We start from the raw sequence: 16303 nt of genomic DNA, 5'->3' as shown, positions 1-16303 counted from the left end.
CATGTACACAAACAGACAATTTGGCCTTCCATCTGCTTTTGACCAAACGAATCAGTGAAATATGGAAATCAGCAGATAATAACTTGCCAGCCATCTGTGCATGGCTAAGGAAACCTGTGTTCAAGCACATTGCACAAAAATACATGAATTGTTTACCCAGTAGGAAATTGGCATGATCATAGAAGATTAGGGTTGAAAGAGACCTCAGGAGGTCATCTAGTCCAATCCCCCACTCAAAGCAGGGCCAACCCCAACTAAATCATCCCTTCCAGGGCTTTGTCAAATCTCTAAAGATAGAGATTCCACCACCTCCCTAGGTAACCCATTCCAGTGTTTCACAACCCTCCTAGTGAAATAGTGTTTCCTAATATCCAACCTAAACCTCCCCCACTGCAACTTGAGACCATTACTCCTTGTTCTGTCATCTGTCACCACTGAGAACAGCCAAGCTCCATCCTCTTTGGAACCCCCCTTCAGGTAGTTGAAGGCTACTATCAAATTTCCCCTCACTCTTCTCTTCTGCAGACTAAACAAGCCCAGTTCCCTCAACCTCTCCTCATAGGTCATGTGCCCCAGCCCCCCGATCACTTTCATGATCTATATATTGGTCCTTCATGTGGGTCCCTACGTGAGTGATTGCAGTAGACTAGTCATGTGGGTGTCTGGTGAGATCTATCAGACAAAATGGTCTCTTTGTTAGCTGATGATGAAAGAAAAATATTTCCAGACGCTTTTGCTACCTGGGAAACTGGGAGCTGTCTGGTATGATCCTGAGACTAAAAACTGCAACAGACACATTCAAAGGAGTAGTTAATATCTCACCCTCTGAGCAGAATTTATTTCCCTGACAAACAGCACCACCTACGCTTTATCTGGATTCAGCTGAGCCAGCTGGCTTTTGTCCAGATCCTCACCTATTCTTAGGAAATCAGGAAACAGAGGTAAAGCAGATATGGAGCTTAGTGTCTTCAACATACTGGTGACACCATGGCGCTAAATATCGAGCAACCTTGCACAGGGCCCTCCCTCAAACATTGAACAAGAGCTGGGGGTGACAGATCTGAAAGTAGATGTCCAACACCATCCTCTGGTGTCTTTCCAGGTGAATAAGAATAACCACATGCCAGCAATTCATGAACTCCTTTCATTTAGCCTACGGCACATCCAGATCAGTTCATCAGGCAAGGACTTCTCAGTAGGCAGCCAGATGGCTAAGAATAGTATAACTGTGCTCAATACTCTAAGGCACATTCTGTTTAAAGGTCTCCAAAGGATCTGCAATCAATTACATTTCACAATACCCCTCTGAAGTAAGAACTGGCCCCAACCTTCTCCACCTGGAGCTGTCCCTGTAATCTTTGAGATATGCTATCTCCATTAAGCCTATACCCTTTGAATGAGATGTAATGTCTGTGATCCCAGGGCTCCTGGAAGTCCTGCCTGAGACATAAAGCTTCTAGATATCCCATTGGGATGGTGCATCTCCACTATAGCTGGTTGGAAATTTTTAATGAAACATCTTCCCATTCGAAAAGGGCAGATCATTGAAATCGAAACGTTCCACAACAATGTGTTGCTTTTGACAAAACTTGAGACAGAACCGAGGCAGGATTCCTACCTGGCAGGCTGCCACAGACCTGGGGCTTCCAGGACTTTAGGGCATCCTGGGTCGTGGCTCCTTAGCAGCTCACCCGGTGGCTTGCAATGCAGCCAGGGAGCTGGGACTGGACATTTTTGAAATATTCCAAAACTAATTTTTTTTAAATGACCATCTTGTGGGAAATTTTGCATATCTGACTTTTCATTCAGATTCAGAAGGATTTTTTTTTTCCAAAAATGCTAAATTTGTTGGGGGAGGGAAATTCTGTTTCCAACACAGCTCTAATATTCATACCACCAAAAACTCTGGGCTGTGCTTTAATTCCACAAAGTTAGACCTAGCTAGCAATTTAGAGCTAAGTGAGTTACCTAACAAGTCAATGAAAGTATCAGGGAGAGAACCCAGGAATTCTGATTCAACTGCCCTGGTTCAAACCACAAGACAACGCTCCATGTCAACAGATGAGAATTTGTGGTCACAGGAAAGGGGTAACTGATTAAGTATTGCTCCAGCAGGTTGTAATCCACCACAGAAATGCTCCCCAAATAGGGAAAGGATGTACAAGTAAACCTACATAAAATTAAACGGGACATTTTTGTTAGGAGATAAACATCTTGAATTCATGCCAGTTTTTAACAAATTGGGAGTGTCACAGTCTTCCAACAAGTTTGTGGTTTCCTCTGTCTCCCCTGACACTGATATACTTCACCTTGAAATGCCCCTTAAATATGTGTTAACTACATATGCTAAGCAATCTGTTCCATGTTGTATTTAACTGTGACACACCAAATAAGTTTCCCAGACCTGAAGAAGAGCACTGTGTGAGCTCAAAAGCTTGTCTCTCTCACTAAGGGAAAGAGGTCCAATAAAAGAAATTACCTCACCACCTTGTCTCTCTCTCTCTCTCTCACACACACAGATTCAAACATTTCTTAAGGAAGCTTTTCCCCAGTGATTCCCACACACTCACCTTGTGAACTTACAAACAGCTCAGCAGTGACTATAACCTGCATTTGCATGGAGCTGCCTGCAGAAAACAATCCACCATTTCTGCCTAAAGCTGAAGTGCAGCACAAGGTGCTGCTGTTGCATTTTATCAGTGAGTGTGGAAAACAATAGAGCTGAAAGACCTCCAGGTGCAAAAGTCAATTGCTTTACACTCCCTTAACAGCTACTGCATCCTGAGTTACAGCCAAGACTGCTCCATACAAATACTAACCATGTTTTTGACTAAGCACGCACAGGAATCCTTTGGCATGGCGTTGAATAAGCTAAGCACTCTGTAGGTATCTGCTGCTCTGAGCAGCCAGAGTGAAGGAGGGTGTGCAGCCTCTCCCAGGCACCTGTGGCTGGCAGTGGGCGTGGCTTCCTCTGTAGGCATCAGGTAACACCTGCCTATCCCTCTTGTGTAGCTACAACCCTGGCTTGCAAGGGAATTCGAGCCACAGCCAGGAACAGGTGACATTCAAGCAACAGCAGCAGAATGAGGAGCTGCTGAGGCAAAGCGAAGATGGTAGAAAGACGCTTCTTCAAACTCTTCCAGAAAGGGTCACTTTTCCGCTTAGCCCAGAAATACCAGTCAGTTGGGAATGGGGAGCCAGAAGGGGAGGTAAGGATTCCCTATGCCTCTTGCCTGTAAGTTATGAAATGTGGTGTGTAGATGGGGCTAAGCCTACTGTGCGTTGCTGGCAACATTACATCTCTATTAGCTATGGCAGTTTTGCGGTGCTACTTTGTTTTATCATCATACGTAAAATGGAGGATAATATTAACGACGACACCGACCTGCCTATTGGGGTGTTGTGTGGGTTAATTAACGTGTGTGCAAGCTGAATAGCTCTATGATCAATCCTAAGTATTAACATTCATCTTCATGTCAAGGCTTCGCTAACTATACTCAGATTTGCAGCATATGTCATTGTGTTGGCACTGACTTTAAGGTCAGACAGATTTAAACAATGCAGGCCTGTATTCTAAGCAGAAAGGCCCAAAGATGGGAATGAGTCTGAACTTCCAAATGAACATTTCTGAAATATCCATTTTTTGGTGGCCCCTCTATTTGCCACTGAATGTGAGAGAATGAAATTGTTGGTTTCTGTGGTTTTCCATATGTTCAACTTTCTTTTTTTACATTTTTCCTCTAGCCACTCTGTAAGCTCTCTGTGGCTGTGCCTGCCTCTTATTACTATGGGTTTGTCCAGTGCAATGGTGCTCTGATTTCTGTTGAGGTCTCTAGGGTCTATTGTAATAGAATTAATAATAATGACAGGATTGGATATTTTCAAGTAACAAAGAGGGGGGGGAGGGGAGGGATAGCTCAGTGGTTTGAACATTGGCCTGTTAAACCTAGAATGGTGAGTTCAATCCTTGAGCAGGCCACTTAGGGATCTGGGGCAAAAAATCAGTACTTGATCCTTCTAGTGAAGGCAGGGGGCTAGGCTCAATGACCTTCCAGGGTCCCTTCCAGTTCTATGAGATAGGTATATCTCCATATATTATTATTATTAAAGTGTGAGCCAAATCCTGATCCCTGCCATACTCGTGAGGTGTTGACCTTTGGACCCATTCACATGGGTAAGAGGAATCTGATTTCATCCTTTCTTCCATACCTGGATTGATTCCTTCTGGTTATAACACTACATTGCTTTCCCTCCTTGGCATTTGCACCTTCCAAATACTTCTGGCAGTTATGTGCCCCTTAATCATCATTTGCCCAAGCTCTGTATATCGCAGATAATATTCTTAATCTTTCTTCAAAAGCTATTCCCTCCAACCAGGCCCGGCTCTAGGTTTTTTTGCTGCCCCAAGCAAAAAAAATTTTGGCTGCCCCCCACCCCAGCCCTGGACTCCCTCCCTCCCCCACCCCCCTGTCGCCCCAACCCTGGGCTCTCCCCCACTGGTGCTGACTCCGCCCGCTCCCCACTCGCCTCCAGCCTGTCCGGCGCTGGCAGGGTCGGGGTAAGCAGCGGGACTCCCGGGCCGCGCCTCAGATCAGGGTTCCTCCAGTCGGGGCACCCGCCTCCCGGACCGGCTGGGACCCGGATGGGAAGAGCTGGGGGACCGCCCGGCAGAGGGCTGAGAAGCTGGGGCAGGGCAGCCCCAGAGGGAGCGGAGCCCCGGAGAGCAGGGGGGCGGCCACCCTGCGGCACTTGCAGGCGGCTCCGTGCGCCCCGCGGGCTGGCCCCCAGCCCGAGTGTCCCGTGCTCGGAGCCCCCCTGGCCATAAGGTGCGGGCGCTGCTCCCCGACGCGAACTGCAGCGGCCCCAGGGTGCCTCCCGTGCAGGACGTGCTGCTGCTGCCAAGGCCGGCTCTAGGCTTTTGCCGCCCCAAGCAAAAAAAAAAAAAGGCTGGCTGGAATGCCACCCCTGAAAATGTGCCGCCCCAAGCACGTGCTTGGTTTGCTGGTGCCTGGAGCCGGCCCTGCCTCCAACTCTCTAATCTGCTCTTCATTCCTTCCCATTTGTTGTCTTCTTTCTAGTATCAAGTTGGCCTAAACTGCTGGCAGTATTATATGTGTAGCCTCACTAGTGCTACACAGGGAGAGGGAGAGCGAGACCATCCTCTTTCTGCACCTGTGTGTGATGCTACGGCATACACAGCCCAACTTCACAGAGTAAAATGGAGACATGGCTGGGATGCCAAAAATTATTTCTGATCTTGCTGTGATGGGAGTTTAAGACAGCAAAATAATCTCTCTCTTTTGGTAATCTGTTAACCCAATAAAGAGGAATGCAGATGCAGTTTTTAAACGCCGGTCCACTGATTTGGCCAATATTCGAGTGAGGGTCCAGTCACTTGTCCACAGTCAGGGAGCTATAGTCAGTCAGTAACTTATTCCGAATTAGCACTTGCAGTCTTCTGGCTCTGCCATTCTCTCTACAGCATAGTAAATAATTATGAACATTTGGGATCTCTGTGAGCACATGATCTCCTTGAATTCCAGTTTAAGTCTATGCAGAACATGATAGCACTGTAATATGCCTCTACAATGTGGACTAGCATGTGAAAAAGGGCGATCCAGTGCATACAGTGTATTTGGACCTTCAGAAAGCCTTTGACCAGGTCCCATGCCAAAGGCTCTTAAGCAAAGTAAGCAGTCGTGGGATAAGAGGGTGGGCCCTCTCACAGATCAGTAACTGGTTAAAAGATAGGAAACAAAGGGTAGGAATAAATGATCAGTTTACACAGTGGAGAGAGGTAAATAGCAGGATCGCTCAAGGATCTGTACTGGGACTGGTATTCATATTCATAAATGATCTGGAAAAGAGAGTAAACAGTGAGTTGGCAAAGTTTAAGCCCCGGCTCGGATGATTTAGTTGGGGTTGGTTCTGCTTTGAGCAGGGGGTTGGACTAGGTGACCTCCTCAGGACTCTTTCAATCCTAATCTTCTCTGATTCTATGATGCAGAATTACACAAGATAGTTAAATCCAAAGCTGACTGTGAGAGTTACAAAGGGATCTCACAAAACTGGGTGATTGGGCAACAAAATGGCAGATGAAATTCAATGTTGATAAATGCTAAGTAATGCACATTGGAAAACATAATCCTACCAATGCATACAAAATGATGGGGTCTAAATTAGCTGTTACCATTCCAGAAAGAGATCTTGGAGTCATTGTGGATAGTTCTCTGAAAACATCCACTCAGGGTGCAGCAGGAGTAAAAAAAAACGAACAATGTTAGGAAGTATTAGGGGAAAAAATAGATAATAAGACAGAAAATATCATAATGCCACTATGTAAATCCATGATACGCCCACACCTTGAATACTGTTGCAGTTTCTGGTCGCCCCATCTCCAGAATGATATATTAGAATTGGAAAAGGTACAGAGAAGGGCAACAAAAATGATTAGGGGTATGGAACAGCTTCCATATAAAAGATGAAAAAGACTGGGACTGTTCAGCTTAGAAAAGAGAGAACTAAGGGAGAGGCCTGGGGATATGATAGAGGTCTATAAAATCTTGACTGTTGCGGAGAAAGTGAATGAGGAAGTGTTATTTACCCCTTCACATAACACAAGAACCAGGGGTCACCCAATGAATTTAATAGGCAGTAGGTTTAAAAATAAAATAAAATGAAGTATTTTTTTCACGATGCACAGACAGCCTGTGGAACTCATTGCCAGGGGATGTTGTGAAGGCCAAAGGTATAATTGGATTCAAAAAAGAATTAGATAAGTTAACGGAGGATAGGTCCATCAATGGCTATTAGCCAGGATGGCCAGGGATGCAACCCCATGCTCTGGGAGTCTCTAAACATCTGCCTACCTGAAGCTGGGACCGGATAACAGGGGTATGGATCACTTGACATTTGCCCTGTTCTGTTCATTCCCTCTGAAGCATCTGGCACTGGCTGCTGTTAAAAGACAGGATACTGGGCTAGATGGACCATTGGTCAGACCCAGTATTACCATTCTTATGTTCCTAAAGGCCTACATTTTCAGTGTAAGCCTGGGAAGAATCTGAAACAATGGGGAAATGATTTCCATTCAAGTCCACGGAGACCTCATTACAATGCAAATACAATGTCAGAATGATTTCAATGCAAGTCTACAAAGATACTAAAATCATTTAAATGTACAACTGGAGACCTTTCCACAATGCCATTAGGATGTGATAATAACATGTCAAAACAATTTCAGTGGTAATCCATGGAGAATCTGAAAGCATAATGCCAAATATGGTTGTTACATCCAAATGGAAGAAAGGTTTTAATTTACTACACACACAAGTGCTCCAAGACTTTATTATATTGTTGCTATTGACAATCATTATTATTATTATTATAACCATTAACATGGCATAATTTAAACAACGTGATAACTAAATTCTCTGCTTTTGTTATTGTCTAGTAATTTACTAATACGCCGTCTACTTTCTATTTGGAAACACTTTTACAGTGACAAATAGAGGGATAAAAAAGTTTAAGCCCCAGTTCAAAAAGTCTGTGCCTGTTATGGTGTAATGCAGGGGTCGGCAACGTTTGGCACGTGGCTCGCCAGGGTAAGCACCCTAGCGGGCCGGGCCAGTTTATTTACCTGCTGACGTGGCAGGTTCGGCCGATGGCGGCCCCCACTCGCTGCGGTTCGCGGTCCCAGGCCAATGGGGGTGGTGGGAAGCCGCGGCCAGCACATCCCTCGCCTGCGCCGCTTCCCGCCGCCCCCATTGGCCCGGGACGGCGAACCGCGGCCAGTGGGGGCCGCGATCGGCCGAACCTGCCGCGTCAGCAGGTAAATAAACTGGCCCGGCCCGCTAGGGTGCTTACCTTGGCGAGCCGCGTGCCAAACGTTGCCGACCCCTGGTGTAATGGTTAAGGCACTAACCTGGGATCTAGTATACTGAAGTTCAGTTCCTACTTATGTCATCACACTCTAAGTCATTTAATTTCTGTGTGCCTCATCACTAAAATGGGAATAATAATTGTCTTTTCTATTTAAACTTGTTGTTTAAACTTCTGTTTAAAATTGTTAACATCTCAGATCTGAGTTTGTTTCTGAAAATACATGTGCCTAGGAAAATGGGGCTCTGATCTCAGTGGCTAGAGTAACACAAAAAACAATTATATGTGAGCTAAGGCACAAACATGATTCAAACAGGAAATCTGAAAGTGGAAAGTTTAGAATAGAGTAAAAAGTAGACTACTCTGAAATATTTATGTAATGACACCCACAGCCAAGTCAGCTGCTGAGACAGAAGCAAGAACTGCTAAAAATATAGGTTTTGATAGCTTGAGCTAAAGGACCCAGGCCTGGAGCTCCAATGATTTCAATGGAAGCTAGGAGCCTAGGCAGAGCTCAGAGGCAGTAGCCAATTCAAGACCTTATTCATGGCATTGCCACAACAGGAGGACACAGATTCATGGGTTATGTTCATATCAAACCTCTAATATAGCCTCGATTTGAACTTCAATACAAGCAGACGACAAGGACAGCGGGTGTTCACACAGTGGGTGTTCAACCTCCACTTTAACTTCTGTCTCCCCCACCCTTTCCTCACAATAGTCACCTCATTCTCTCTAAAACTGCTGGGATCTGCTCTCTTGCACCCTCTTCCACATATATCCCCTTTGCTTGGGGGACTTGGGGCTGGTTGAGGGACCTGAGGGCCAGGGCCGGCTCCAGGCACCAGCATAGCAAGCTGGTGCTTGGGGCGGCACATGGAAGGGGGCGGCATGTCCAGCTCTTTGGCGGCGGGTCCCTCACTCCCTCTCGGCGGGAAGGACCTGCCGCCGAAGAAGCGGCGGCGGAAGTGCCGCAGATCGCAATTTTTTTTGGCTGCTTGGGGCGGCAAAAACCCTGGAGCCGGCCCTGCTGAGGGCAGGGTTCCCCAGAGGTTGGAGTTTGTCCAGCTTTAACCTCCATGACCAACACCAAGTGCTGGTCTCTTCTAAACCCTAAAACCAAACTGCAGAGATCAGTTTCTGAGCTGTGTTATAGTAGCTTCACACATCTCTAATGATGCTTTCCCCGCACAGATGGTGCTTGATATCAAATGGAGATGAATCTGTTCAGTAGCTATCATGGGTCTCATAGTCTCCTACTGCAGCAAAACTCCCAGGAAGGGAAGGATGGTTGGCCTGCAAGATTTGCTTCCTATCTATCTTCCCTTCAAGGGGATGGTGCTCCTGACCATGGTTTATATCCCCAGGGGTCCGCTGAGAGCCATGCTGCCACTGGCTTACCCCTGTCCCCACCGTCCTCGCTTTCAGGCTGTAAGGGAGAGAAAAGTCAGAGGGAGGGTTAAAGGTTTATGAAGAGGCTCAAAGGAGAGTATGATGCATTGAGTGGCTGCTCCCTAGCTCTCCAACATGACTCTACAAATATAGAGAGACCCCAACATATAGTATGCATGTGGAGGGACCTTTGATGAGCTCCTGGAGTGGGAAACAGCATGCCATTAATCTGCTGCTTCCTTCTTTTTCTCTCCTCTGTGAGCATTGTTGGATACCATCCAGCCCTGGGAGATTTTGCAGCAAAGGAGATTTAGGTTAGATATTAGGAATAACTTTCCAACTATAAGGCTAGTTAAGCTCTAGAATAGGCTTCCAAGGGAGGTTGTGGAAGCTCCATCCCTAGAGGTTTTTAATAACAGGTTGGACAAACCCCTGTCAGGGATGGACTAGATTTACTTGGTCTACCTCAGTACTGGGGGCTGGACTTGATGACTTCTCAAGGTTCCATCCAGCCCTACATTTCTATGATTCCCATAGCTTTGTGTGCATGAGCATTGTAAATACTGTAGAGAGAATAGAGACAGATGGGCAGAGTTATATGTGAACATAGGTGAGGCGTTTCCCTCTCTTTTAAAAGGAAAAATGCCTTCTTTGGCTGGAATTATCGTTTGCTGCATTCACACAAAAGCCACTTACAATGACCTGGGCCTTGCAAATATAATCTTTCAATTCCAAAGCCTTAGGCAATGATAGTGTAAACCCTGAATCAATACTTCTGAATTAAAGTCAAGACAAAGTTGACTGGCCAACATTTTGGATGGGATTTTCAAAAGGTCCATCGTCCCTGTTTGCAGGCAAAATTTACACCTAAAATATATGTGACCTGACAAAATGAATTAGGGTTCAAATCAGATTCCTTGCATCTCCAGTTAAATGTTTGCTCCCATAACTGGATTGGAAAATTTGTCCCTTTCCATTGAAGAACTTCTTAAACAGTAGCACTTGTTAAAAAATGTCAAAGCTTGACATTTTTTGATGGGGGAAAAAAAGGAAAAATTTCATCATGAAATGTTTCCCATTTTCCTATCAGTTCTATTGCTCCGTCTGTTTTTCCAGTCCTTTCATTCGACTGTGCCTTGTACTTGTTGTGCTCGTTCTCTGTGTTGCAATTTATTCATGTCTATGAATTTTTCTTAATTTAGTTTCCTCTTCGTGGACCTGGTGCTGCAAACACTCACACAAATAGCTCTAGGACTGTAAGGATTCCGCACAGACATTCACACTGGGTCAAAATGTTCCAACCGGTTTGTTTTTTTAACAAAAAATGCAATTTTATTGAAAGTTGGAATATTTTTTGAAAATATTTTGATTTCAATATTTTTTTTTATTTTTTTGACAAAAAAATAAAAAAGAAACAAAGCAGTTCATTTAAAAAAAATGTGTTTAATTCTGGTGTTTGAAAACCCAAAACAAAATGAAAATGTCCATTCAAAGCAAAATAAATAATGGTGTCCTGAGTTTTTTCATTTAAAAAAAAAAAATCAAAATCTTCTGCAAAAAATGTTAAACAAAACCATTTGATTCAAGTTCTTCATGGAAACAAAATTGGATTTTTCTACCAGCTCTACATATACATGTATGGGTTTGCAGGATCAAATTTAAGTTTCCTGTCCATTAGACAATGGAAATAGGTTGGCTTTTGTTCTTCGCCCTAAATGTAGTGCTGAGTTACAATTCCAGTATATGCCTGCTTTTTTTTTTTTTTTTAGCATCTACTGTAATGGGGTATGTGCTTTCTGCTGCTAGTCATTCACTTCTCACCAGAGGTGTAGAAGACGGCCCATAGTTATCACTCTTTACTTACTCAACTGTATGTTTATACATTGTCAGTAAAGTTGGTAATATGTGCCCTTTAAAAGAAAATTACAGGAAGGAAAGGAGTGTTATTTTAAAACAGACAAAATGAAAGGTCAGCACAGCATATCACACATTAGCAAAAAGTCAGAGCCTATTTACATAGTCTTTAAGTGTTTGATTAAAGATTTTCTAAGGGAACAAGTTTGCTGGCTGACACATTTAGCTCTTTAGGGGTCATCTTGCCCTTGATCCTTCTGAATTTGCCCCCAGAAATACCAAAAGAGAAAAATGCTGCCATGGAAACCAGTCATTGTTATAATGAATACATTCTGGTTCCTAGTCAGGTGCCCAGGTCTTTGGCAAACACTAACTTCCTTTAACGAAAAGAAAAACAGCTTGTCCCCAACAGGGCATGAAAGGGACCAGTGGCCCTAATGTTTTCTAGCAAGCTGGGGGTTAACTTCATTTTCTGCAGCTCCCACACAGGTTTACAGAGTGGAGTAATGAAGCAGGGCTGAGGCTTGAAGGCCCAATCAGGCCTTCAGAGGAAACCCAGGAAACTCTATATAAGCAGCTACCTTACAAAGCTGAGCTTCTAGGGTCCCACCTTGTTGCTGAGTGGAGTGAGTGGAACTGCACTTTGTGCGGGTCTGGGTTTAGGTTAAAAACTCCTTGTGGTTGTAATCTGCAAACCCTAAGGCATGAGTGAAGACCTGGAACATGTACTTCCAGTCTGCCTGTCTTTACTTTAGAGTCAGGAAACACAATGAGAACAAGAAGGAACACATTTAAAATCTCTCTCAAGGGAAGAGTGAGAGAGCACTGTGTGTTTGTGTGTATGTGTGTGATATGCTGTGTGGCAGCAGTGGTGAACTAACTAATTGGGGGTGCAAGCGGGCTGGGGTGAGGGGGTCTCTGTACGTGGGACCTGTCAACTGTATTGCTAGCTGCAAACATTCAAAAGCCATGAGTGAGGCCGTCAAAATCATGAGCCTGGCTTAAAAATATTTTAAAATATATTTAAAGTTTACGTGTCTTGTGGCTTTAGAACCATCAGCGTTCACATTCAAGCTTACCTCTACAACCATGAAAGCTAGAAACTTCTTTTTTTTTTTTTTTTTTTTTTTTAAGTGAAAGCTGAGATTCTGGTATATTCACAGGACTTCAGGGCCTAGGGCTGTAAGAAAAACACCAAATATTGTGAGACTCGCAATGAGAGTGGAAGAGTTGGCAACAGGATTAAACGGCAGGTTGGCAGGATTAAACGGCACTAGTGACACAGCACCACAGACAGGGGGGAAAATACCCTGCCGTGGAATTCTAGTTTGTAGGATGAAGTTTTACATTTGGAAAGGTTCCTTGTTTGACCAAATCACTCACTCTCCCCACTTGCACTTCACCAAATTACAGTTTAACAGCTAGCCCAACTAAATATAGGAAGGAGAAGGGAGCAAACAATACTCCAGAATGAACAACCTAACCAAAACAGAAACTAAAAGTCTTCATATGCCCTGGTGAATGTTGAGGAGATGAGCATTTGAGATTCGTAGCAAGCTCTGCCTTTCTCACCCTTTCCAGATTTGCTTTGTGTCCCAATGTGATCTATAATGAATTATAGATCAAAAACAACAGCAGCCAGAGAGCTAAAAGAAGATGTGACATTTTGTAAGGTGTGGTGGTGCAGAACATTATGCATGACTTGTAGCCTAAATGTCTGCTCCTTTGTAACTTGCAGCACTGTTTGAGCTTGCCAAACAATAGTTCCGCTCATAATTTTTATTTTCTCCTGCCAACCCCTCCTTGAGTGACACACTCTTTATTGTGTTTAAGTAGGTTGTATCTACATGCTAGTCTACCACATTGTGATCTTTGTCTTACAAAGCCATTCTGAGTGGCATGTCCCAATAAATGCAGATGAACTCATTTTAATAATTGTGCCTTTGTAACAATACAGTTTATTTAAGCAAAACCTATAACTTTTATATATCAGCAAAATAAAAAATGTAATGGCTTTCTATGTATAACTCAGTCCAAATTTCAAATCAGAGGGTCTGACATCTTTCCACATTATTAAAAGGAGTGAGTGAATTATAATTATAGATAATATAAAAGAGATTATAAAACATCTAGATAAGGCACTTGGTTGGGACTCGGGTGACCTGGGTTCTATATCTGGCTCTGTCATTAATCAGCTGTGTGACTCTGAGAGAGTCACTTTCCCTCTCTGTGCCTCAGTTTCCTCCTCCACCCTTTGTTTGGAGTGCCTATTTAGATTGTAAAGGTACTGTCTATCACTTTGTTTATGTAGTTTCCAGCGCAATGGATTCTTGTTCTCAACTAAAGTGTCTAAAGCCTACTGTAATACAAATAATACTTAATAATAATGAACATGACATTGCCTAACCACCACTGTTTCTGTAAAGGAAAAGCATGCTGTTTCTCCCTAGCAGAATTTTTTCTATCTATCCATGTAGGGGCTTGTCCAGCTTTCATTGGGGTGGAATCTGAGTGCTTTTGAGGGAGTCAACAAATTTAAAGGACAAAGGAGAACTGTTGATTTATCTGGACAATGATATAGTAGCGAAATGTGTGCCCGACCCAGCAACCTGAGAGTGCTGCTGCACAAAGATGTCCAATGGACTTGGGATGCAAATCTTACTAAAGAGTTTGTGAAACTAAATGAGTTAATTAAAGAGGCCCCAATCCCAGGGCCGCCCAGAGGATTCAGGGGACCTGGGGCAAAGCAATTTCGGGGACCCCTTCCATAAAAAAAAGTTGCAATACTATAGAATACTATATTTTCGTGGGGGCCCCTGTGGGGCCTGGGGCAAATTGCCCCACTTGCCCCCCCCCCCCGGGCGGCCCTGTCCAGTCCTGAGGTACTATGACAGTAAGCACTACAGCCAAGTCTACGCTACAAGCGTGGGTCGACACAAGTTATGGCAGCATAAAGCCATCATCATTAGTATATCGCTTGTGCTAAGTTATCCTCAGATGACTCCAAGGAGGGTCTCGATGCAGTCCTCTTAAAGCAGTATGGTCAAAACTGGACCATACTCAAATACTGGAGGTCAAGTGGCTTATGCGTCAAAGGTGCTAACAAAAGTTGAGTGTCAATATGCTCAGAAAAGAAGGCTTTGACCTTAGTCCATGTGTGTAAGAAGTTTTGTGTCTTTATTGACGTGAAAAAGCGACAGAGTCCCGTGGCACCTTATAGACTAACAGACAGGGCCGGCTCCAGGCACCAGCCAACCAAGCAAGTGCTTGGGACGGCACCTGGAGGGGGGCGGCGCTCAGGCCCCGAGAGCGGGGCCGCGACTGGGCTCGCCGCCCTCCCCGCGGCGCTCCGGCCCGCTGGGGAAATCGGGGCTGCCCTCCCCTGGCGCTCCGGTTGGCCGGGGAGAGCCGGGCCGCGGCCGGGCTCTCCGCGCTCCTCGCGGCGCTCCGGCCAGTCGGGGAGAGCGGGGCCCCGGCCGGGCTCGCCGTCCTCCCCCCGGCGCTCCTGCCGCCGGGGAGAGCGGGGCCCCGGCCGGGCTCTCCGCCCTCCTCCCGGCGCTCTGGCTGGTCGGGGAGAGCGGGGCCCCGGCCGAACTCGCCGCCCTCCCCGCAGCGCTCCCCGCCGGGGGGCGGCGGGAGGCTTTTTCGCCTGGAGCGGCAAAAAAGCCAGAGCCGGCCCTGCTAACAGACATATTGGAGCATAAGCTTTTGTGGGTGAATACCCACTTCGTCAGATGCATGTAGTGGAAATTTCCAGAGGCAGGTATAAATATGCAGGCAAGAATCAGTCTAGAGATAACGAGGTTAGTTCAATAGCAATGGATTTTTCACCTTCAGTCCATTTGGTATGATGTCCATCCGTTTGCATTTGGAAAGGAAGATGATATCTGTCTGTTCTTGTGCAAGTTTCTTCATGAGGCTGATGGATTTCCACTCCATACCGCTAAATGCAGTGCCTTGCATGGTGTCAAGTATCAGAGGGGTAGCCGTGTTAGTCTGGATCTGTAAAAAGCGACAAAGAAGACAGTGTGAGCTGAAACTGACCATAAACCGCTTATTATTGCCAAAAGAGCCCTTCCCTTCCCCTTCTCCCTCCCGCCGAGAATACAGATCTTAGTTTTTCACTTACAAATGTATGATTTGCAAATCAAATACAAACCTGGGAGAGATTCGATGGGGTCAGACACTCTCTGGAGAGCATTCAGCCAAAGTACCGTGGAGCAAAGTCCAGAGCTAGCCATTATGCATGTCTATTTGGTTTTAAAAGAAAACTCTCGGGTCTCACAGGCCATGTGGACTGTGACTTCCATAGCAGCAGCTCAGGATGAGAACCTGCAGAAAGTGATTAAAGCTACTAGCCCAGGGTGACCAGGACAGCATGTTCCCAGGCCCTATCACCGATTCAGGGGGAACTCTCGCTCCGAGGTCGGATTTTATTTAAAGACACTAGGATGGTGATTCTTAAGGTGTTCAAGAAAAATATATTGAAAAGGATACATGGAGGTCATTTAGAGATTGTAAAATCTAAGAGAAGGCCTATAGACCTTTTTATACTGGCCTCAAATTACCAGTGCTTTGAGGAAGTTTTCAAGCCTTGTTGCATATGCTAAAAATACAGACTAAGTTGAGCGAAAGAGCCCATGTTGGTGGCATAGGAAAAATTGGCCCCATTGGAGCAAAGTAGGCATAGATTTGTTTATGTTGCCTGGAAAAAACTATGCCCTCATTCATGACTTATTCTCACTTCTCTGAAATCGCTTTACTGGGAGGCTTTGTCTACACTGGCAACTGAACGACGAGGTGTGAAAAAAACACACACCCTGAAAGACAAAAGTTTTGCAGATGAAAAGCGCCGGTGTGGACAGCGATTTGTCGGCAGGAGTGCTCTCCTGCCAACAACGTTACCACCACTCATTGGGGGTGGAAGTGTTTTGTTGGCGGGAAAGCTCTCTCCTGCCGACAAACAGCGGCTACCCTGCGTGCCTTTTAGCTGCATGGCTGTAGCAGCACAACTGTGTCGCTAAAAGGTGCGTAGTGTAGACAAAGCCTAAGACACCACATTAAACAGGTGATTGTGCACGTCAAACCTATTTTTGCTAGACATGCTGTACTTAACCTAGTAATATCTGACAATGGGCTGCACTTGAGTGGATGTGAGTTTAAGCAGTTTGCAGTA

General features: G+C 45.2%; 1 protein-coding gene across 1 annotated transcript in view; it reads left to right on the top strand.

Annotated features, from left to right (window-relative positions):
- The first annotated feature begins 3110 nt into the window (after positions 1-3110).
- Positions 3111-16303, top strand: part of ATP2C2 (ATPase secretory pathway Ca2+ transporting 2) — a 45120-nt gene continuing 31927 nt past the window's right edge. Inside the window, exon 1 of the mRNA XM_065416342.1 lies at positions 3111-3209. Coding sequence (XP_065272414.1) covers positions 3111-3209 — 99 coding nt within the window. The remainder of the gene's footprint in view (positions 3210-16303) is intronic.

The sequence above is a fragment of the Emys orbicularis genome, chromosome 14 (genome assembly GCF_028017835.1).
Source record: "Emys orbicularis isolate rEmyOrb1 chromosome 14, rEmyOrb1.hap1, whole genome shotgun sequence".
NCBI lineage: Eukaryota > Metazoa > Chordata > Testudines > Emydidae > Emys > Emys orbicularis.
The sequence above is the reverse complement of the archived record's forward strand: the minus strand, read 5'-3'. Positions and strand labels throughout refer to the sequence as shown.